Source organism: Dendrobates tinctorius, unplaced genomic scaffold (genome assembly GCF_039654945.1).
Source record: "Dendrobates tinctorius isolate UK_male_01 unplaced genomic scaffold, ASM3965494v1 ptg000142l, whole genome shotgun sequence".
Lineage (NCBI taxonomy): Eukaryota > Metazoa > Chordata > Amphibia > Anura > Dendrobatidae > Dendrobates > Dendrobates tinctorius.
In genome coordinates this window covers 2625960-2649736 of record NW_027361809.1, presented here as the reverse complement: position 1 = coordinate 2649736, position 23777 = coordinate 2625960, and the positions used below count along the sequence as shown (strand labels likewise).

At 53.5% G+C, this 23777-nt stretch overlaps 1 protein-coding gene across 4 annotated transcripts in view; it reads left to right on the top strand.

Moving 5' to 3' along the window:
- TUB (TUB bipartite transcription factor) overlaps nucleotides 1-23777 on the top strand; it is a 132484-nt gene that overhangs the window by 85593 nt on the left and 23114 nt on the right. Inside the window, exon 1 of one of the 4 annotated variants that reach the window (XM_073545217.1) lies at nucleotides 14975-15393. The exons of the other annotated variants lie outside the window; for them this stretch is intronic. Coding sequence (XP_073401318.1) covers nucleotides 15356-15393 — 38 coding nt within the window. The 5' untranslated portion in view covers nucleotides 14975-15355. Of the gene's footprint in view, nucleotides 1-14974; nucleotides 15394-23777 lie in introns of those variants that run through there. 4 annotated transcript variants of the gene reach the window in all.

The following is a 23777-nucleotide window of genomic DNA, read 5'->3' as shown; positions in this document are numbered from 1 at the left end:
GCCACCGGGATAACGGCAGCCTGGAAAGGATTGTTAAGAGAAGGCCATTCAGTAATGTGGGGGAGATTCACAAGGAGTGGACTGCTGCTGGAGTGATTGCTTCACACCACACACAGACGTATCCAGGACATGGGCTACAAGTGTCACATTCCTTGTGTCAGCCACTCATGAGCGATAGACAACACCAGACGCGACTTCTCTGGGTCAAGGAGAAGAAGAACCGGACTGTTGCCAGTGGTCCCAGAGTTTGGAGGAAGAGTGGAGAGGCCACAATCCAAGCTGCTGGAGGTCTAGTGTGAAGTCTCCACCATCAGTGATGGTTTGGGGAGCCATGTCATCTGCTGGTGGAGGTCCACTGGGTCAAGACCAAAGTCAGCGCAGCCGTCTACCAGGACATTCTAGAGCTCTTCATGCTTCCCTCTGCCGACAAGCTTTATGGAGATGGAAATGTCATTCTCCAGCAGGACTTGGCCCCTGTCCACACTGCCAAAAGTACCAATACCTGGTGTACACACAACAGTATCACTGGGCTTGATTGGCAGCAAACTCGCCTGACCTTAACCCCATAGAGAATCTATGGAGTATTGTCAGGAGGAAGATGAGAGACACCAGACCCAACAATGCAGACAAGCTGAAGGCTGCGATCAAAGCAACCTGGGCTTCCATAACCCCTCAGCAGTGCCACAGGCTGATCGCCTCCATGCCACGCCGCATTGATGTAGTAATTGATGCAGAAGAAGCCCTGACCAAGTATTGAGAGCATTTACTGATCAGACATTTCAGGAGGACGACATTTCAGATTTTACAATCATTTTTCAGGCTGGTGTTATAAAGTATTCTATGTTACTGAGATAATGACTTCTGGGTTCTCATTGGCTGTAAGCCATAATCACCAACATTACCAGAAATAAACCCATGACACAGATCACTCTGTGTGCAATGACTCTATAGAATAGAGGAGGGTCACTGTCTGTATTGGAGAACTGAAATAAATTCACGCTTTGATGATATTCTAACTTAGTGAGATGAACCTGTACTATATCTCGACTTCAGCAAACCATTTGATAAAGTGTCTCACACAATCCTTATTGAAAAAATGACCAAGTCTGGGATTGACAAGGCTACGGTTACGTGGATTCATAATTGGCTCAGTGATCGTACTCAAAGGGTGTTGATAAACTGAACAAAAAAAGAGAAAATGGGCTAAAAGTCCCAGCCAGCTCACCGACAGGCGCAGGTGCTCGGAACCACATTCAGACTAGACGGCAGACATCACTGAAGACAGAGAAAATGGTGGTTGGGCGTTCCAGGGATCCACAAGGCTCAGACCTGGCCCCAGTGTTCAACATTTTTTAAAGAAGCATAGCGTCTAGATCATGTGAAGTAATTATCCCCCTGAGTCCATAGAAGGAGCCACGGAAGCTTCAGAATGGGACGAGTGTTTGTGTGGAAGAATGGGCCGAAGTCCCACCTGAGCAATGCCTGCGACTAGTTTCTCCATAGAGGAGGTGTCTGGAAGCTTCATCACCAACAAAGGCTTTTGTATCAAGAATTACATGTCAGTAGTGTTCAGTACTTTACCCTGCGTCATCTCTCATTATTACACATACTTTGTGGACATTATGGTGGTTTCTGGCCTGTGTGGATTGGACAGGTCGTTCCCGACATCTGCAGAGAATTTCATGTCAATAGCATCTTTACCAATAGATTTACTGAGAACATTGGTGATGAGTTCAATCCTTATTTCACCCGCTGTATATTTATTTATTATGCTTTGCTTATATAGTGTCATCTTATTCCACAGCGCAATACAGACATTATCATCACTGTCCCCATTGGGGCTCACAATGTAAATTCCCTGTCCGTATGTCTTTGGAGTGATACTCACTGTCGCCTAACTTTTGGTTGGCCCACAGATATTGTATCTCCATCTAGTATAGTCTGTAGTCACAGTCCACGCTCCTCCACGTATCCAGCAGCAATAGTCTTTAAGAAAGTTCCTGAAATACAGATCACAGATCCCTCACCAGTAGCAGAGGGATCCAGCCCAGCCAGCAACCGATCTCCAAACTCCATACGTGTCCTCCAGGACCTCATCCTCGATCCTCTCCCTTTGACATCACGCTCCCAACTCCCTGACTAAACATGTGGCCCCCCCTCCCTGGGATTACCCCCCTGAATGAGCAGAAGTGTTCACACCCTCCCCCTTAAAGATTTGCTTTTATATTAAAGAATGAAGCATATTCCAGAAACCCCTCACCTGGGACTGCAGGTGAGACCCCTGTAGTGAGGGCTCCCCTCGCTCTACTATCCCCATCCACACAATGGGCCCAGGGCTGGGAGCACAATGGCGGGAGGCTCCGGAGTTACTGATGAGATACTAACGAGCAAGAAAATATCTAATAAAACACAACAACATTGAGGCAACCGGTGCTCCGTGCTGGAAAAAGTCTCTATCTGGTAGAGCTGTGGACTCGGCTCTACGTCCATTTGTCCTATAGGCTTTAGTAAGCGGCCATCTCCTCACACTCCTCCTCCACTTTTTCAGTACGGACACGGATGTAAGAGATTTCACCGTCATGAGAACTAAACTTTGTATCATCCAGTTTCCTCAAGGCGTATTCCATGTCGTCCTTGTGAATAATCTCCACAGTCCCCATTCCACCCTGGTGTACATCGGCACAGTAGACATCTCCAGCTTGTCTCATATGATCTCGCAGATCTTGCCAACTCCCCGATGGCGGAAATCCTGAGACGAGGACTCTGTATATAGTTAGCTGGGACAAGGGTCTGTTTCTCCAGCAGGGTCCTCCATATCCTCCTCTGATGAAAACTGAACTTGTGTCCATTGCGTCCAACCCCACAGTGCTGACCCCAGCTAGGATAATGGTCACTTGGAGGCCTGGTAAATAATGTTCTGGGGGGACAGTATTTGGGCTGACCAGGGTGATGGTAGACCAAGTGTCCTGAAGTCCCTGGGCCCCTCCCTGAGGTCATTTACCTCCCCCAGGTCACACTCCTTCATGGTCACAGTCATTACATTTTGTGCATTGCTCACCACTGGCGGGGGGAGTAGTCGGCATGCTGAGATTGCTCCGTTCCCTCTCGGCTGACGCAGTGTGAACTGATCCTTGGCTTTGGGCTACGACATTGGCCGAGTGGCACACCAGCCCCCCTCCTAGGCTGTGACATGAGCTAGAATGTTCCCGGAATCCCCTGGCAAAGTCCCATGCGTCCACAGCTATGGCAGCTTAACCCTCCTTGCCCCGACGTGGGCCGCACTGGGGGGCTTGGGAAACCTCCCCCTCTTTGTACAGTCCGAAATCCCCTCCGTTCCTCCTCTTGCCAGTCCATGGGTCTCGCTGGCCTCCATGTAAGCTCCACTGGGGCTGTACTTTCACGTAGCCCGGGCCGATCAGCAGACCAATCATCAGCCAATCTTGCAGCCTCATCCAGACTCCAAGGTTTTCTATCCGCCACCCATCCTTTTAAGTCACCTGGGAGCTTGGACATAAATTGTTCCAGCATGAATATATCCAAGACATGTTCTGCTTCCCGATCCCCCAGTCCTTCTATCCCGAGCCCCCGATCCTTCTATCCCGAGCCCCCGATCCTTCTATCTGTAGGGAAGGTGACTTGACATACGAACTTGTCTGTAGGGAGAAGGTGTGGTTGGTGCACTTTAGATGGATGTTTGTATTAGCAGAAGGGGTTCGCTGGGAAAAGTGGAGAATGAGTGTAATACCAGGGTTTGACCACAAGATGGCAGGAGAGAGCTGTGAGAACAGGGCTAAACAACAGCTTAGGGCTTAGGAAACTGCACAGTCATGGGGGCGGGGTTACAGGAACTCAGGAGGGAAATCCCCAGTCTGAGAGAGGGGATAAAAAGGAGAGAGAGGGTTCCAGTCCAGGGAGAGGAGCTCAAGAAGAGAGGCGGCAGAAAGATAAGATGGACAACAGAGGAGAGCTTCTAGAAGGGACTGAGGAGAACAGACGTTCAAGGGGGTGGCCCAGACAAGAAGTACCGCAGGACAGACAAGGCCCTGGGGTACCAAACGGACGACGTACTGGGACTGGTGAAACGCTGGCGGTAGATAGGCCTAGGGCAGTGTCACGCTCGCGCCTTGGCTGAATGGCGCGAGCCGGGGGTTGTGGCCCCACTGTGCCACAGACCAGACTACCCTGGAAGGGGCGTGACTGCAACAGCTACCCTGGTCTTCACTGGAGCCTCTGATGGTGAGGTCAGGCTTGTGCGGCAGATAGCTGTCGGGTGCCACTCCAGGGCGGTGTCTGGCTGTGGCTGCTGATCCCACTTGGAGACAAGTCACTTGGACAGATGTGACTGACAGGCAGACTGAGACACAGGGCAAGAAGGTACGACAGATACAGGGCAAGCAGGCGTGGCTTGGAGACACTGGGCAAACAGGCACGGCTTGAGACACAGGACAGGCGGGCACGGCTTGAGACACAGGACAGGCGGGCACGGCTTGAGACACAGGACAGGCGGGCACGGCTTGAGACACAGGACAGGCGGGCACGGCTTGAGACACAGGACAGGCGGGCACGGCTTGAGACACAGGACAGGCGGGCACGGCTTGAGACACAGGACAGGCGGGCACGGCTTGAGACACAGGACAGGCGGGCACGGCTTGAGAAGGAACAGGTAGGGACCTGTTCACACAGCAGGTATGGATGCAGGCAGGCAGGAGTGAAATATGAAGGAACGGGTTTGGACCTGTTCACACAGGAGGTGCAGGTATGTATGGATGCAGGCAGACAAGAGTGAAATAAGAAGGAACAGGTTTGGACCTGTTCACACAGGAGGTGCAGGTGAAGGCAGGAGTGGAGAGAGAAGCTGCAGAAAGAGGTTCTGCAGCGGCAGCAGGAGTAAAGCAAAGCTGAACCACAAGGTCTGTGGAGAGAAGCTGCATCAAGAGGTTCCGCAGCAGGAATGGAGCAAAGCAGAACCACAAGGTCTGTGGAGAGAAGCTGCAGCAAGAGGTTCTGCAGCAGCAGCAGGACTGGAGCAAAGCAGAACCACAAGGTCTGTGGAGAGAAGCTGCAGCAAGGGGTTCTGCAGCAGCAGCAGGACTGGAGCAAAGCAGAACCACAAGGTCCGTGGAGAGAAGCTGCAGCAAGGGGTTCTGCAGCAGCAGGAATGGAGCAAAGCTGAACCACAAGGTCTGTGGAGAGAAGCTGCAGCAAGGGGTTCTGCAGCAGCAGCAGGAATGGAGCAAAGCTGAACCACAAGGTCTGTGGAGAGAAGCTGCAGCAAGGGGTTCTGCAGCAGCAGCAGGACTGGAGCAAAGCAGAACCACAAGGTCCGTGGAGAGAAGCTGCAGCAAGGGGTTCTGCAGCAGCAGGAATGGAGCAAAGCTGAACCACAAGGTCTGTGGAGAGAAGCTGCAGCAAGAGGTTCTGCAGTGGCAGCAGGAATGGAGCAAAGCTGAACCACAAGGTCCGTGGAGAGAAGCTGCAGCAAGGGGTTCTGCAGCAGCAGGAATGGAGCAAAGCTGAACCACAAGGTCTGTGGAGAGAAGCTGCAGCAAGGGGTTCTGCAGCAGCAGGAATGGAGCAAAGCTGAACCACAAGGTCTGTGGAGAGAAGCTGCAGCAAGAGGTTCTGCAGCAGCAGCAGGACTGGAGCAAAGCAGAACCACAAGGTCTGTGGAGAGAAGCTGCAGCAAGGGGTTCTGCAGCAGCAGCAGGACTGGAGCAAAGCAGAACCACAAGGTCCGTGGAGAGAAGCTGCAGCAAGGGGTTCTGCAGCAGCAGGAATGGAGCAAAGCTGAACCACAAGGTCTGTGGAGAGAAGCTGCAGCAAGGGGTTCTGCAGCAGCAGCAGGAATGGAGCAAAGCTGAACCACAAGGTCTGTGGAGAGAAGCTGCAGCAAGGGGTTCTGCAGCAGCAGCAGGACTGGAGCAAAGCAGAACCACAAGGTCCGTGGAGAGAAGCTGCAGCAAGGGGTTCTGCAGCAGCAGGAATGGAGCAAAGCTGAACCACAAGGTCTGTGGAGAGAAGCTGCAGCAAGAGGTTCTGCAGTGGCAGCAGGAATGGAGCAAAGCTGAACCACAAGGTCCGTGGAGAGAAGCTGCAGCAAGGGGTTCTGCAGCAGCAGGAATGGAGCAAAGCTGAACCACAAGGTCTGTGGAGAGAAGCAGCAGCAAGGGGTTCTGCAGCAGCAGCAGGACTGGAGCAAAGCAGAACCACAAGGTCCGTGGAGAGAAGCTGCAGCAAGGGGTTCTGCAGCAGCAGGAATGGAGCAAAGCTGAACCACAAGGTCTGTGGAGAGAAGCTGCAGCAAGAGGTTCTGCAGCGGCAGCAGGAGCCGTGCAGACAGAGCGGCTAGAGTGCAGATGCACAGACTGGGAGGACACAAGGAAAAACAGCAAGGAAGGGAGCCACGGACAAGGAGAAAGGGAGACTGATAGACAAAGGTAAGACTGAGTTCAGACAGAGACACAAAGACACAAGGACCAAGACTCAAGGACCAGGATATTCTGCCTCCTGGCAGGCGGACAGAGAAAAGCTAGGCAAGGTACCAAGACACAAGAGTACGCAGTAAGAGCCTTCAGAGAAGGCAAGACAGGGCCTGGCTGGCTCAGCAGCAAGGAGCTAACTGAGTTTAGACATTGCACAGGCAATGTTTCAGTGGGAGTGGTGAAACTAAATAGTCAAGGGCTCCAGGTGATTGGTCAGGGACAGATTACCCAGGTGCACCCTGACTGCATAAGAACCAGAGAGTTCAGGCGCCGCCCCCCTATACACACAGTCAGGAAACATGGAGAGCAAGCAGGAAAACAAGAGGCATAGCACATGGAGCACAGGGCTGGCAACAGACAGTATTCACAGCATGGCTTGAAGCAGAAAGTAAGTTGGTGTGCGGGGGATGGGAGGCCATGCAGTGATGCCAGCAGGGTTGTTACAGGCAGCCACAGCGGAAGAGCCACGAGGGACGCCACTACTAAAGGGAAGAAAGGTGCAGGTACCCGGGCCTGTGTGCGGAGAACTGTGAAGTGGCTGCGGTGTATTGCTACGGTTGTCGTGAGGACAGCCAATAAAGGAGACCTGTTGGACGCAATTCTGTCTCCGTCTCGAGTCTGTTCGCGGCTTAAAGCGGACCACCCCCCCGGTCGGCTCACGTACCCACATTTGGCGTAGTCGGCAGGATCACCACCGCGAATACACCATCCTCAGCGGTAAGCCTGCCCCGAAGCTCCAAAGAACCCAAGCTGATCGGGTTGAAGATTTTCCTCTGTGGATTACAAACAAATTGAACTGTGCTCCGGATTGCTGGCTGTCATCAAGCGGATCCAGAGCGGAAAGGCGCTTTGTCAAAATGGCTGTGGCATTTAAGCGCCGGAAAGAAGCACAGAAGTTTGCAGCCACATTGGACATTCTGGGACTATGTCGCACCCGCCCCTTGGGGGAGCGGCCTACATCAGGAGACAGCCGCCCTCCCATGCTGGACCCTGGAAGATGGGTGGAGAGGCCGATCAACGCCCCACCCAAGTACGGGAGTGGCCCAAGTGAAGAGGCTGGGTGCGGCTGCTTGGCGCCATTGAGCTTCTGGACCTCGCCCGGGATGCGACGCTGCAGCTGCCATGGTCTCGGACGCCTGGAATGGCGGTGGCATCAGGAGATGGAGTCTCGTCGGGAGACCTGCCCCTGGGAGCCCGTCGCTGTCCTGGACGCGTACCAGAGAGGAAGAACGACCCCGGATCCTGCTGGAGCCACCACTGGAGGAAGCAGCGTGGAGTCTCCCCGCGGAACCATCGGGGCCTGGAGGCTGGCCCTGCCGGACGTTGGGGTGAAGATCAGAGGCTGGGGGATTGCCTGTCGGAAGTTGCGGCTCCGGGGAAGGTGAGAGTTCCCCCGTCCCAGCTGGCGGTTCCGCAAGCTGCCCCTGCCACTCGGCCTTCCCGCGCGGCCTGCTGCTTTCCAACGGCCCCGGCTGAGGAGGGCTTTGCGGCCTCCACTGGGCTGACCGACGCTCTCGCCCACCACCCCAACCCACCTCGCCCGGCAGCGCATCGGCCCGCGTCGTCAGTGTGGAACCCGCCCGCGGCAGACTCTGCTGCGTTCCACCTGTCAGCAGTGGCCTACCAACCGAGGCCCGCCGCCACTGCGGCCCCGCTCCAGAATACCGTGGCGGTCGAGCTGCCAACTGCTGCTGCCTACTCACCAGCATCCGAGGCCGCCGCTGCTCCCTCCTCGGCTGTGGCCTACTTGCTGAGACCTGCGGCCGCCTCCGTTCAAGCTGCGGCCTATCCCACGGCTGCCACTCCAACATCCCTGGCCTTGGTTGCGGCCGACCTGGCGGTGACCGCGGCCGCCTCTGCCCCGTCCGTGGCTCCGGTTGCGGCCTGTTCTTCAATGCCTGCGGCCGCCTCCCCTCTTCTCCAGGCCCCGGTCGTGGCCTATTCACCAGGACCCGCGGGTGCCCCTGCTCTTCGCCCGGCCCCGGCTGAGGCTGGTCTGCCGGCACCTCCGGCCGCCACCGCCCCGCTCCTGACCCCGACCCACTCGATCGGCTCTGCGGCCTACACCGGACCCTCCGCCTGGGTTGTGGAGGTTATTGAACTGAAGAAGGTCAGAGAGCGGGAGGTCTTGGCGCTGCTCCACGAAAAAGGCGAGGCCGCCATGCCGGTCCCACGGTCCACTGGCCGGCTTGTGCACACCAACATTGCACAGGGCTATGGCTTTATTCGGGACCTCACAACCAGCCAGAAATCTACCTTAATGTGAAGTCCATCAAGCACGGGCGGGCTCTGCGGGAGGGAGACCTGGTCTCCTACTACAAAGAATACTGATGATTTAAATATACAGATTTTTAATATACAGTACATACAGTATAGACGTTTCAGTCACATTGACCTTCATCACAGTACTATGTATTGTACTGCTGTCATAGGGCTCCTCTGACCCGCGGTGGATGCCGTGTCATTGCCCTACATGCTGCATACTGACCGGACTGACTCTGCAAAGCTTTGCCTTTTGTTCCTACTCCTGGGGGGACCACTTACCTTTTGGCTCTCCCTCTTTTGAGCATTATGCAAATGACAGCAGTACAATACATAGTACTGTGATGAAGGTCAATGTGACCGAAACGTCTATACTGTATGTACTGTATATTAAAAATCATTTTTTCACTGGAAATCATACATACTGTGTGTGCCAAGTTTCTATATTCATATGATTACGGACTAGGATCCTACTTGTTGCACCACCACTTTATAGCTGTGCTAAACGGTTTTGTGTTGCATAGTAATGATGGATGTAGATAAGAGTAATCTGTTAGTAGGCGGGTAACAGAACTAGTAAATAGTTTAAATATAGCATATTAGGTTGATGATTAAGGTAGAATGTTGTAAGAAAAGAGGTAATTGTTGTACCTATTGCAAATAGTATAAACTATGTATAGTAAATATAGTAGGTTTAGAATGTTACCAGTTAAAAAATGTATGAAAATGTAAGAAAAAAAAAGACGCCGACCATGACTACTTAAAAATTGACGGGACAGAGAGACAGAAGAAATTGAACTAGACACTGGTCCCTAATACCACGTACACCCTAGAAGGATAGGAGGATGCTGACGATGACCTGGTAGGTTAGAGCCTCGGTCATGTCATTCCGAATAGAAGAGGGTGACAGAAGGGGAGAGCAGTGGGTGATATGCACCTGTAGAGTAGTCCGGGTAGACCTAGCCCAACCAGAAAGGAGTGGTCATGTGGCGTGTGCACCGGCGGGCAGCTGTAGGCTGCTCGGAGCATGGTGCTCCCGGTTTGGTTCGGCTCCACATATGGTGGGTTTGGCTCGACAACCGGTCTGACAACAGACAGAAGAAAAGCTTCAGAACGACAAAGGTAGGGAACGAGATTGTCAAGGAGACAATAGACAAAGGAAGGGAGAGTGTAGGGAAGGTGACCTGACGTACGAACTTGTCTGTAGTGAGAAGAGGTGGTTGGTGCACTTTAGATGGATGTTTGTATTAGCAGAAGGGGAACAGCTGGGAAAAGTGAAGAATGAGTGTAATACCAGGGTTTGACCACAAGATGGCAGGAGAGAGCTGTGAGAACAGGGCTAAACAACAGCTTAGGGCTTAGGAAACTGCAGTCATGGGGGCGGGGTTACAGGAACGCAAGAGGGAAATCCCCAGTGTGAGAGAGGGGATAAAAAGGAGAGAGAGGGTTCCAGTCCAGGAAGAGGAGGACAAGATGGACAACGGAGGAGAGCTTCTAGAAGGGACTGAGGAGAACAGACGTTCAAGGGGGTGGCCCCGACAAGAAGTACCGCAGGACAGACAAGGCCCTGGGGGTACCAAACGGACGACGTACTCGGACTGGTGAAACGCTGGCGGTAGATAGGCCTAGGTCAGCCACAGCGGAAGAGCCACGACGGAGAACTGTGAAGTGGCTGCGGTGTATTGCTACGGTTGTCGTGAGGACAGCCAATAAAGACCTGTTGGACGCAATTCTGTCTCCGTCTCCAGTCTGTTCACGGCTTAAAGCGGACCACCCCCCTGGTCGGCTCACGTACCCACATATCCACTGAGTGCATGCTGTACATAGTGTGTTAGCAAACTCCCGATATGTGTGTGCACCGGGCTTGTCAGACTCCCGAAACTTGCTCCGGTAGGTTTCAGGCGTGACGGCATACCTCTCTAGTAATGCACTGCGAATGGTAGAGTAACATCTCTGATCCCCAGAAGACAAGTTATTAGAAGCTTCTCTTCCTTTTCCAGTTAAGCCAACGCTCAGACATCTGGGCCAGTCCCTGAGTGACACCTCGTGTAGCAGGCAGAGGTTCTCAAATAACCGGAGATGCTCATCAATATCCGAGGTGTCCTCACTGAGCTGTGGAATATCCTCATGTTGTTGTTCTCGGTCCCAGTCATCCAAGCGTTGTATTAGGGTTGCCCGGTTGTCCTCCGCCAACCATTCTAGCTCTCTCTCAGCTCCTTCTTCTTCAGCTTCTTGTAGATGGCGTCTACCATGTCTTCTGCCCAAGTCACCGGTCAGTAACTTTCCTTGGTATGCCGTCCAGAGATAGGTGACCCCACCAGCTGCCACCACTGGTGAGGATCTGAGGTTGTAATAATCACCAGGCAGGTTAACGATGCAACTGTGTTTATTTCATACATCCATGGTTGTACAACTCTGGGTAGATGGCCAAAATACAGTGTCCCCAGCCCACAGGATCCCTTCCTGGTGCCAGTGGTCCTACTGCCCTGTACCAAGTGATAATCACGGTCTCCCAACTTTTGGTTGGCCCACAGATATTGTATCTCCCTCCAGTATAGTCTGTAGTCACAGTCCACGCTCCTCCACGTATCCAGCAGCTATAGTCTTTAAGAAAGTTCCTGAAATCCAGACAACAGATCCCTCACCAGTAGCAGAGGGATCCAGCCCAGCCGGCAACCGATCTCCAACTCCATACATGTCCTCCAGGACCTCATCCTCGATCCTCTCCCTTTGACATCACGCTCCCAGCTCCCTGACTAAACATGTGGCTCCCCCCTGCCTGGGATCAGTCCCCTGAATGAGCAGAAGTGTTCACACCCTCCCCCTTAAAGATTTGCTTTCGGCTTAAAGAATGAAGCATATTCCAGAAGCCCCTCACCTGGGACTGCACGTGAGACCCCTGTAGTGAGGGCTCCCCTCGCTCTACTATCCCCATCCACACAATGGGCCCAGGGCTGGGAGCACAATGGCGGGAGGCTCCGGAGTTACTGATGATTGCTTTACCTTTAGGGCCCCGTCACACATCGCGATCTCACCAGCGAGATCACTGTGTGTGACAGCGACCGGCCCCCCTGCCGGTATCGCTGATCGCTCTGGGAAACCTCTGGACATTTCTTTGGTCGCTGGTCTCCCGCTGGCCAGCACGCATCGCTGCGTGTGACAGGCGGGAGACCAGCAATCAGCTGGTAACTAACGTACACAGGGACGCCGCGCGCTGGGCGTCGCTGTGCTGATCGCTGGTGAAGCTGCCTGTGTGACAGCTCACCAGCGATCACATAGCGACTTACCAGCGATCCTGACACGTTGATATCGTTGTCGGGATCGCTGGTGAGTCGCTATGTGTGACGGGGTCTTTACCCTTAGCAGTCTCCTGTCTGGCCTTAGCTATACATAAGATCCAGCCGGCTCGCCTTCCTCTGCTTACGGTCACTGAATGGAAACATTGAGGATGAACTGACAAGTAAAAAAAAAAATATCAATAAAACACAACAGATGTAACCAGTGCGCGGTGCTGGAAAGTCTGCATCCCATAGAGCCGTGGACTCTGCGGGCGTCGCTCCAATGGTCTTTAGTAAGAGGCCGGCCGGAGGTTGTGGATGGGTCTCATGGTGACATCGGCATGGACTTTTCATGGTCCCTGGGTGTTTGCTGCACTGTCATGGCAGCTTTCAGTGGTTGTCTCTGAGACACGTTGTCACGACCGCAGCCGCCTCCACGCCGACGGGGACGCAATATGGACCCTGCATACCACAGAGGGGGACCCGGGCCTACCCGAACTAGGGAATGGCAGCGACCGGAGTACTGTGGCAGCTGAGCATGTGGACAAGGACACGTAGGACTTGATGACACCACACAACTTCAGGTATAAATAAAGTCACAGTACATAGACAAAACCAGGAGACACGAGGTCATCAGGAGACACGAGGTCATCCAGACGCAGGCAGGACATGAGTCACCGGCAGACATCAAACGGGAGTCGTTAGGTTCCGGACATCCAATATGACCTACAGGCACCACTGCAGTCATCCAGCTCCAGGCAGCGGTCATCAGGCTCCAGACCTAGGAAGGAACTCGAGTGTGATGGAGCTAACACCGCAGGACTGCTGGGCCTGCATGGAGCTAGCACCGCATGGTAGTCAGAGCACAGCATAGTAGATGCTCAGCAGGAACACCGGTTGCAAGAGTCTCAGAGTCACTGGGTGCGAGGCTCCAAACACAGAGGGATTCCAGGAACACAACATAGCAGACAGTTCAGACAGGGTCAGGTACAGGATAGGTACAGGATCAGGGATTCAGGCCTGGATACACCGCCTCCGGGGAAGGGCGAGGGAACAGGAATCAAGGCAGGGAATTTGGTACCATAACCGAGACACACGAGGTCCACAGACACGAGACACACACCACAAAGTCCAGGAGCATTGTGAGTAGCTCTGGCCCCGCCCATAGGGCATTGGCTGATAGCGCCGCCCTGGTGCACACACCTGTAGTGTCAGGACAGTGGAGGAGCGGTTTTATCCTGGTGTTACTATGGGGCGGTGGGTTATCATTAGCGATCATCTGATGACCAGTGATGACGAGGGTTCGTTATACGAGTCTCCATGACAACGCGGAGCCCGAGCGGCCGCTTCATTCAGGAAGGGAAGGGTTGTTACCTGCATGGTGCCACCACGTCTCACCGCTGCCACCTGCTCTTCTAGAGGTCCCACTAATGGAGGGGACAACCAGATCTCTGAACATGACGCCAAGGAGCCTCCACTTATATTAGACAGCATGCAATGACCCTGCAAAAATAATCACCCCCTTACACGTAATCGCTGAATTCTGCTTATCTGTTCTTTCAAGGGGCCTGCAGGGTTAATGGGTTCTGCAGCGATCGAGACGGAAAGGTGATAGTAATGGGGGGGGGGGGTATTTGGCATGGCAGGGGCCAGCGGTGAATGTACAGGGCACCGATACAATGAGGCCTCATACGGGGGCTCCAGTAGCACGGTGCCCTCTCCTCCCCCCCGTGCCCCTCTCCTCCCCTCCCCCGGTGCCCCTCTCCTCCCCTCCCCCGGTGCCCCTCTCCTCCCCTCCCTCGGTGCCCCTCTCCTCCCCTCGCTCGGTGCCCCTCTCCTCCCCTCGCTCGGTGCCCCTCTCCTCCCTCGGTGCTCCTCTCCTCCCTCGGTGCCCCTCTCCTCCCCTCCCTCGGTTCCCCTCTCCTCCCCTCCCTCGGTGCCCCTCTCCTCCCTCGGTGCCCCTCTCCTCCCCCGGTGCCCCTCTCCTCCCCTCCCTCGGTGCCCCTCTCCTCCCCCCCCTCGGTGCCCTCTCCTCCCCCGGTGCCCCTCTCCTCCTCCCTCGGTGCCCCTCTCCTCCGTGCCCCTCTCCTCCCCTCCCCCGGTGCCCCTCTCCTCCCCTGATGCCCCTCTCCTCCCCTCGCTCGGTGCCCCTCTCCTCCCCTCCCTCGGTGCCCCTCTTCTCCCCTCGGTGCCCCTCCCCTCCCTCGGTGCCCCTCTCCTCCCTCGGTGCCCCTCTCCTCCCCCGATGCCCCTCTCCTCCCTCGGTGCCCCTCTCCTCCCCCCGGTGCCCCTCCCCTCCCTCGGTGCCCCTCTCCTCCCCTCCCCTGATGCCCCTCTCCTCCCCTCCCCCGGTGCCCCTCTCCTCCCCCCCATCGGTGCCCCTCTCCTCCCTCGGTGCCCCTCTCCTCCCCTCCCTCGGTGCCCCTCTCCTCCCCTCGCTCGATGCCCCTCTTCTCTCCTCCCCTCGGTGCCCCTCTCCTCCCCTCCCCCGGTGCCCCTCTTCTCCCCTCCCCCGATGCCCCTCTCCTCCCTCGGTGCCCCTCTCCTCCCCTCCCTCGGTGCCCCTCTTCTCCCCTCCCCCGGTGCCCCTCTCCTCCCCCGGTGCCCCTCTCCTCCCCTCCCCCGATGCCCCTCTCCTCCCCCGATGCCCCTCTCCTCCCCTCGCTCGGTGCCCCTCTCCTCCCTCGGTGCCCCTCTCCTCCCCTCGGTGCCCCTCTCCTCCCCTCCCCCGGTGCCCCTCTCCTCCCCTCCCCCGGTGCCCCTCGCCTCCCCTCCCCCGATGCCCCTCGCCTCCCCTCCCCCGATGCCCCTCGCCTCCCCTCCCCCGATGCCCCTCTCCTCCCCTCCCCCGGTGCCCCTCTCCTCCCCCCCTCGGTGCCCCTCTCCTCCCCTCGGTGCCCCTCTCCTCCCCCGGTGCCCCTCTCCTCCCCTCCCCTCCCTCGGTGCCCCTCTCCTCCCCTCCCTCGGTGCTCCTCTCCTCCTCGGCTCCAGCTCAGGTTTTGCAGCCCGCTGGTGACTGGCAGATGACATCACCGGGGGTTGTGGCCGCCGCCGCCGCTCATTACATGGACGCTCGTTGCCGCAGGTGAAGCATCATGGTGCAGCGGGTCCCGGCGGCGGAGCTGCTGCTGCTCTCGGGGCCTCGGCGGTGACCGGAGGCGGCTGTAGTGGCCGTCCTCCTCCCCCCGGTGCTGCTGGGCTAGAGGCTCTGCTCCTCCTGCGCGGCCGCCTTCCACCAGGACCCCGGAGGATGCTGCCGGCTCCATGGCGGAGCGCTGCGGTCCCGGCGCCTTCTCTCGCTCTGGAGGCTCAGGCCCCGGACTGTGAGGAGCGATGACTTCCAAGCACCAGTCTGACTGGATCCCCTACAGGTACCTGCCCCCTCCTCTGCAGGCTAGACCTGGCCGCAGCCCAGCCGGACCGGCCGCACAGGACACCGGGGATCTCTGGGAGCAGTCCGGTCACTATCACTCCATCAGGCTGTGGCAGAGCCCGAGATCACTGGGGTCAGGGACGGGACTGGTGTTCTGGCTACTTGTAGAGCTCAGGTTGGTTTCAGTGTTGGGGTTCTGGTTATTAGGGGGGGCTAGTATAAGGTGGTTGGGGGGCTAGTATAAGGTGGTTGGGGGGCTAGTATAAGGTGGAGGGGCTAGTATAAGGTGGTGGGGGGCTAGTATAAGGGTTGGGGGGGCTAGTGTAAGGTGGTTGGGGGACTAGTATAAGGTGGCGGGGGGTTAGTATAAGGTTGAGGGGCTAGTATAAGGGGTTGGGGGGACTAGTATAAGGTTGGGGGGCTAGTATAAGGTGGTTGAGGGGCTAGTATAAGGTGGTTGAGGGGCTAGTATAAGGTGGTTGGGGGACTAGTATAAGGTGGTTGAGGGGCTAGTATAAGGTTGGGGGGCTAGTATAAGGTTGAGGGGCTAGTATAAGGTGGCGGGGGGCTAGTATAAGGTTGAGGGGCTAGTATAAGGTGGCTGGGGGGGCTAGTATAAGGTGGCTGGGGGGCTAGTATAAGGTGGCTGGGGGGCTAGTATAAGGTGGCTGGGGGGCTAGTATAAGGTGGCTGGGGGGCTAGTATAAGGTGGTTGGGGGGGCTAGTATAAGGTGGTTGAGGGACTAGTATAAGGGTTGGGGGGGCTAGTATGGTGTTGGGGGGGCTAGTATGGTGTTGGGGGGGGGCTAGTATGGTGTTGGGGGGGGGCTAGTATGGTGTTGGGGGGGGGCTAGTATGGTGTTGGGGGGGGCTAGTATGGTGTTGGGGGGGGCTAGTATAAGGTTGAGGGGCTAGTATAAGGTTGGTGGCGGAGGGGCTAGTATAAGGTTGGTGGCGGGGGGGCTAGTATAAGGTTGGTGGCGGGGGGGCTAGTATAAGGGCGGGGGGGCTAGTATAAGGGCGGGGGGGCTAGTATAAGGGCGGGGGGGCCAGTATAAGGCGGGGGGCTAGTATAAGGTTGAGGGGCTAGTATAAGGTGGCGGGGGGCTAGTATAAGGTTGAGGGGCTAGTATAAGGCGGGGGGGTTTAATTAACCGAGGTGTTGAAGCCAAAATCTGAGGCATTTCTAACACTTAAGTGAAATATAAATAAGCCCCTTACTACATGCTGGACACACTATTGGGTTCAGATAAAGTTAGATAGATCTGAAAGGAGAGCACATAATACATAAAATTGAATATTGAGTAGCCAAAAGACATAACATGCAATATATTAAAGAGTGGGAACCCCAAGAATGAACACCATTACCCACATTTACACTAAAGAGAGGTTTGCCCGTATCTAAAAAGACCCCAACAATCCCTCAGAGAGACGCTGTGAGAGCGTGCCACAAAGGCACAGTAATGACTAGATTGATTGCCAGTAGTCCTATTCAAAAGCTACAAACAGTGCAAAGATTGATTACTTACCTCCTGTGGGTGTTGGCGCCATGTTTAGCATTATGATGGTGATATGCCTGTGACTAGGATTGGGCTCAGTGATTTATTTGGGGTTTTCTGTTATGATTAAGTTTCGTATTGGACTCAGTAGTAGAATAGCTTTGAGTGTTGTTGAGTGTGTTCTTTTAATCCATGTGTTGCACGGTAATACTATTCAGTGATTGGTCACCCGGCAGTCAGGAACAATCATTGAGATGATGGCATCTAGATTACGGCGGAGAGCACCACTTGCAGCCAGGGGTCATATATGTCCCACAGTACCATTAATGTATGGTCTTCAGCTCCACGTAACTTCTATTTCCTTAACCTCCATTAATTACAATTAAGAAAGAAAACCAAGTAAGCAGAGGGCCCTATTCTCTGGATGCAGGGGTGCGGGAAGTCAACCGTGCACCTGGTGTATGGACTCATCATACATATCTTGTATGGGAATACCTCTTTATGCTGTCACATGACCCGTGGGGGTTAAAAATTGGATATTGTCAATTTTTCTTCCTAAGACTGAAAATCGACCCACAAGAGATTGTAAAATCTCCAGCTTGGACCAAAAATGTTTAAAAGTGTGTTAGTGCCAGTACGAATAAGGTGTACAGTCTGAGGGAAAGGGTCTCATGGGCCGGGTGCTAGGACCCCCATGAATTTCTGTTCAGCATCTGATTTGGGGTTGCTGATGGACCCATGGCTGTCCCCTGGTTCACAGTCACTTAGTAATGTGAGGGGTTAATAATTCTGGGCTGAGTAGCCATTGATAAGAATGTTGCCTCGGGATTACATCACATTATTGGTCCTGGAGACATTTTGGGGGTGATTTTCTCCAGGTTTGTGCTGATGTTTGGAGACTTGGTCTCAGCGCTGAAGTTTGGGAGACTGTGAACTGTGCGGCTGATACAGAGACACTTACTTGGGAGGATTCTTGTGGTTTCCATGGCGATTCGCACATATATATATATAATATTCTGTAGGTGTATATATACACTGCACAGTACCGCTCCTCCTGTATATATACACTGCACAGTACCACTCCTCCTGTATATATACACTGCACAGTACCACTCCTCCTGTATATACACTGCACAGTACCACTCCTCCTGTATATACACACTGCACAGCACCACTCCTCCTGTATATATACACAGTGCACAGTACCACTCCTCCTGTATATATACAGTGCACAGTACCGCTCCTCCTGTATATATACAGTGCACAGTACCGCTCCTCCTGTATATATAGTGCACAGTACCGCTCCTCCTGTATATACACAGTGCACAGTACCGCTCCTCCTGTATATACACACTGCACAGTACCGCTCCTCCTGTATATACACACTGCACAGTACCGCTCCTCCTGTACACAGACACTGCACAGTACCGCTCCTCCTGTACACAGACACTGCACAGTACCGCTCCTCCTGTACACAGACACTGCACAGTACCGCTCCTCCTGTACACAGACACTGCACAGTACCGCTCCTCCTGTACACAGACACTGCACAGTACCGCTCCTCCTGTACACAGACACTGCACAGTACCGCTCCTCCTGTACACAGACACTGCACAGTACCGCTCCTCCTGTACACAGACACTGCACAGTACCGCTCCTCCTGTACACAGACACTGCACAGTACCGCTCCTCCTGTACACAGACACTGCACAGTACCGCTCCTCCTGTACACAGACACTGCACAGTACCGCTCCTCCTGTACACAGACACTGCACAGTACCGCTCCTCCTGTACACAGACACTGCACAGTACCGCTCCTCCTGTACACAGACACTGCACAGTACCGCTCCTCCTGTACACAGACACTGCACAGTACCGCTCCTCCTGTACACAGACACTGCACAGTACCGCTCCTCCTGTACACAGACACTGCACAGTACCGCTCCTCCTGTACACAGACACTGCACAGTACCGCTCCTCCTGTACACAGACACTGCACAGTACCGCTCCTCCTGTACACAGACACTGCACAGTACCGCTCCTCCTGTACACAGACACTGCACAGTACCGCTCCTCCTGTACACAGACACTGCACAGTACCGCTCCTCCTGTACACAGACACTGCACAGTACCGCTCCTCCTGTACACAGACACTGCACAGTACCGCTCCTCCTGTACACAGACACTGCACAGTACCGCTCCTCCTGTACACAGACACTGCACAGTACCGCTCCTCCTGTACACAGACACTGCACAGTACCGCTCCTCCTGTACACAGACACTGCACAGTACCGCTCCTCCTGTACACAGACACTGCACAGTACCGCTCCTCCTGTACACAGACACTGCACAGTACCGCTCCTCCTGTACACAGACACTGCACAGTACCGCTCCTCCTGTACACAGACACTGCACAGTACCGCTCCTCCTGTACACAGACACTGCACAGTACCGCTCCTCCTGTACACAGACACTGCACAGTACCGCTCCTCCTGTACACAGACACTGCACAGTACCGCTCCTCCTGTACACAGACACTGCACAGTACCGCTCCTCCTGTACACAGACACTGCACAGTACCGCTCCTCCTGTACACAGACACTGCACAGTACCGCTCCTCCTGTACACAGACACTGCACAGTACCGCTCCTCCTGTACACAGACACTGCACAGTACCGCTCCTCCTGTACACAGACACTGCACAGTACCGCTCCTCCTGTACACAGACACTGCACAGTACCGCTCCTCCTGTACACAGACACTGCACAGTACCGCTCCTCCTGTACACAGACACTGCACAGTACCGCTCCTCCTGTACACAGACACTGCACAGTACCGCTCCTCCTGTACACAGACACTGCACAGTACCGCTCCTCCTGTACACAGACACTGCACAGTACCGCTCCTCCTGTACACAGACACTGCACAGTACCGCTCCTCCTGTACACAGACACTGCACAGTACCGCTCCTCCTGTACACAGACACTGCACAGTACCGCTCCTCCTGTACACAGACACTGCACAGTACCGCTCCTCCTGTACACAGACACTGCACAGTACCGCTCCTCCTGTACACAGACACTGCACAGTACCGCTCCTCCTGTACGGAGACAGTCATGGCCAAAAGTTTTGAGAATGACACAAATATTAATTTTTACAAAGTCTACTGCTTCATTTTTTTCTAATGGCAATTTGCATATACTCCAGAATGTTATAAAGAGTGATCAGCTTAACAGCAATTACTTGCAAAGTCAATATTTGCCTAGAAAATGAACTTTATCTCCCAAAACACATTTCAACATCATTGCAGCCCTGCCTTAAAAGGACCAGCTAACATCGTTTCAGTGATTGCTCCATTAACACAGGTGTGGGTGTTGATGAGGACAGGGCTGGAGATCAATCTGTCATGATTAAGTAAGAATGACACCACTGGACACTTTAAAAGGAGGCTGGTGCTTGGCATCTTTGTTTCTCTTCTGTTAACCATGGTTATCTCTAAAGAAACACGTGCAGTCATCATTGCACTGCACAAAAAATGGCCTAACAGGGAAGAGTATCGCAGCTAGAAAGATTGCACCTCAGTCAACAATCTATCGCATCATCAAGAACTTCAAGGAGAGAGGTTCCCTTGTTGCCAAAAAGGCTCCAGGGCGCCCAAGAAAGACCAGCAAGCGCCAGGACCGTCTCTTAAAAGTGTTTCAGCTGTGGGATCGGGCTACCAGCAGTGCAGAGCTTGTTCTGGAATGGCAGCAGGCAGGTGTTAGGGCATCTGCATGCACTGTGAGGCGGAGACTCTTGGAGCAAGGCCTGGTCTCAAGGAGGGCGGGAAAAAAGCCGCTTCTCTCCAGAAAAAACATCATGGACAGACTGATATTCTGCAAGAGGTACAGGGAGTGGACCGCTGAGGACTGGGGTAAAGTCATTTTCTCTGATGAATCCCCTTTTCGATTGTTTGGGACATCTGGAAAACGGCTTATTCGGAGAAGACCAGGTGAGCGCTACCACAAGTCTTGTCTCATGCCAACTGTCAAGCATCCTGAAAGCATTCATGTGTGGGGTGGCTTCTCAGCCAAGGGAATGGGCTCTCTCTCAGTCTTGCCTAAAAACACAGCCATGAATAAAGAATGGTACCAGAATGTCCTCCAAGAGCAACTTCTCCCAACCGTCCAAGAGCAGTTTGGCGATCAACAATGCCTTTTTCAACATGATGGAGCACCTTGCCATAAAGCAAAGGTGATAACTAAATGGCTCAGGGAACAAAACACAGAGATTTTGGGACCATGGCCTGGAAACTCCCCAGAACTTAATCCCATTGAGAACTTGTGGTCAATCATCAAGAGACGGGGGGGACAAACAAAAACCTTCAAATTCAGACAAAATAAAAGCATTGATTTTGCAAGAATGGACTGCTATCAGTCAGGATTTGATCCAGAAGTTGATTGAGAGCATGCCAGGGAGAATTGCTGAGGTCCTGAAGAAGAAGGGTCAACACTGCAAATATTGACTTGCTGCATTAACTCATTCTAACTGTCAATATAACCTTTTGTTACAGAAATATAATTGCAATCATATTATGAGTATGTGATAAAAACATCTGACAAACACACATAAAAACCAGAGGCCAGCAGATCATGTGAAAATATATTTGTGTCATTCTCAAAACTTTTGGCCATGACTGTACACTGCACAGTACCGCTCTTCCTGTATCTAATCCTATCCTGTGTGATACTGACTGCTGAGCCGTGTATCTAATCCTATCGTGTGATACTGACTGCTGAACCGTGTATCTAATCCTATCCTGTGTGATACTGACTGCTGAACCGTGTATCTAATCCTATCCTGTGTGATACTGACTGCTGAACCGTGTATCTAATCCTATCCTGTGTGATACTGACTGCTGAGCCGTGTATCTAATCCTATCCTGTGTGATACTGACTGCTGAACCGTGTATCTAATCCTATCCTGTGTGATACTGACTGCTGAGCCGTGTATCTAATCCTATCCTGTGTGATACTGACTGCTGAACCGTGTATCTAATCCTATCCTGTGTGATACTGACTGCTGAGCCGTGTATCTAATCCTATCCTGTGTGATACTGACTGCTGAACCGTGTATCTAATCCTATCCTGTGTGATACTGACTGCTGAGCCGTGTATCTAATCCTATCCTGTGTGATACTGACTGCTGAACCGTGTATCTAATCCTATCCTGTGTGATACTGACTGCTGAACCGTGTATCTAATCCTATCCTGTGTGATGCTGATTGCTGAGCCGTGTATCTAATCCTATCCTGTGTGATACTGACTGCTGAGCCGTGTATCTAATCCTATCCTGTGTGATACTGACTGCTGAGCCGTGTATCGAATCCTATCCCGTGTGATACTGACTGCTGAGCCGTGTATCGAATCCTATCCCGTGTGATACTGACTGCTGAGCCGTGTATCTAATCCTCTTCTGTGTGATACTGACTGCTGAGCCGTGTATCTAATCCTCTTCTGTGTGATACTGACTGCTGAACCGTGTATCTAATCCTCTTCTGTGTGATACCGACTGCTGAACCGTATATCTAATCCTATCCTGTGTGATACCGACTGCTGAGCCGTGTATCTAATCCTATCCTGTGTGATACTGACTGCTGAGCCGTGTATCTAATCCTATCCTGTGTGATACTGACTGCTGAGCCGTGTATCTAATCCTATCCTGTGTGATACTGACTGCTGAGCCGTGTATCTAATCCTATCCTGTGTGATACTGACTGCTGAGCCGTGTATCTAATCCTATCCTGTGTGATACTGACTGCTGAGCCGTGTATCTAATCCTATCCTGTGTGATACTGACTGCTGAGCCGTGTATCTAATCCTATCCTGTGTGATACTGACTGCTGAGCCGTGTATCTAATCCTATCCTGTGTGATACTGACTGCTGAGCCGTGTATCTAATCCTATCCTGTGTGATACTGACTGCTGAGCCGTGTATCTAATCCTATCCTGTGTGATACTGACTGCTGAACCGTGTATCTAATCCTATCCTGTGTGATACTGACTGCTGAACCGTGTATCTAATCCTATCCTGTGTGATACTGACTGCTGAGCCGTGTATCTAATCCTATCCCGTGTGATACTGACTGCTGAGCCGTGTATCTAATCCTATCCCGTGTGATACTGACTGCTGAGCCGTGTATCTAATCCTATCCCGTGTGATGCTGACTGCTGAGCCGTGTATCTAATCCTGTCTCGTGTGATGCTGATTGCTGAGCCGTGTATCTAATCCTGTCTCGTGTGATGCTGATTGCTGAGCCGTGTATCTAATCCTGTCTCGTGTGATGCTGATTGCTGAGCCGTGTATCTAATCCTGTCCTGTGTGATACTGTCTGCTGAGCCATGTATCTAATCCTGTCCTGTGTGATACTGACTGCTGAGCCGTGTATCTAATCCTGTCCTGTGTGATACTGTCTGCTGAGCCGTGTATCTAATCCTGTCCCGTGTGATACTGACTGCTGAGCAGTGTATCTAATCCTGTCTCGTGTGATACTGCCTTCTGTGGGTATGAGCTCCTGGGTGCAGGACGATGGGAGTACTGCATCCTCTTCTCGGCATGAATGCCCCCGTTGTCGGTGACTATGGGGGGGCTCCGGTTCCCTCCCCGCTTCCCTTCCCAGAGTCAGAGGAATGAATACGGAGCTTTGAGGGTCCGGACTTCTTGGACCATTTGTGCAGCGGCAGGTGTTGAGGAAGACGAGACAACTGTCCCCCCCACAAGACGCGGGGTCTGTGCTCAGACGCATGAATAGGGGGCTGGGGGTCCCATAATGCGCCTCCTGTGCCTCATTCCGGGGTCAGACATTTCATGTCCTGCAGAACAAGGAGGTTTTCTGTCTGCAAAA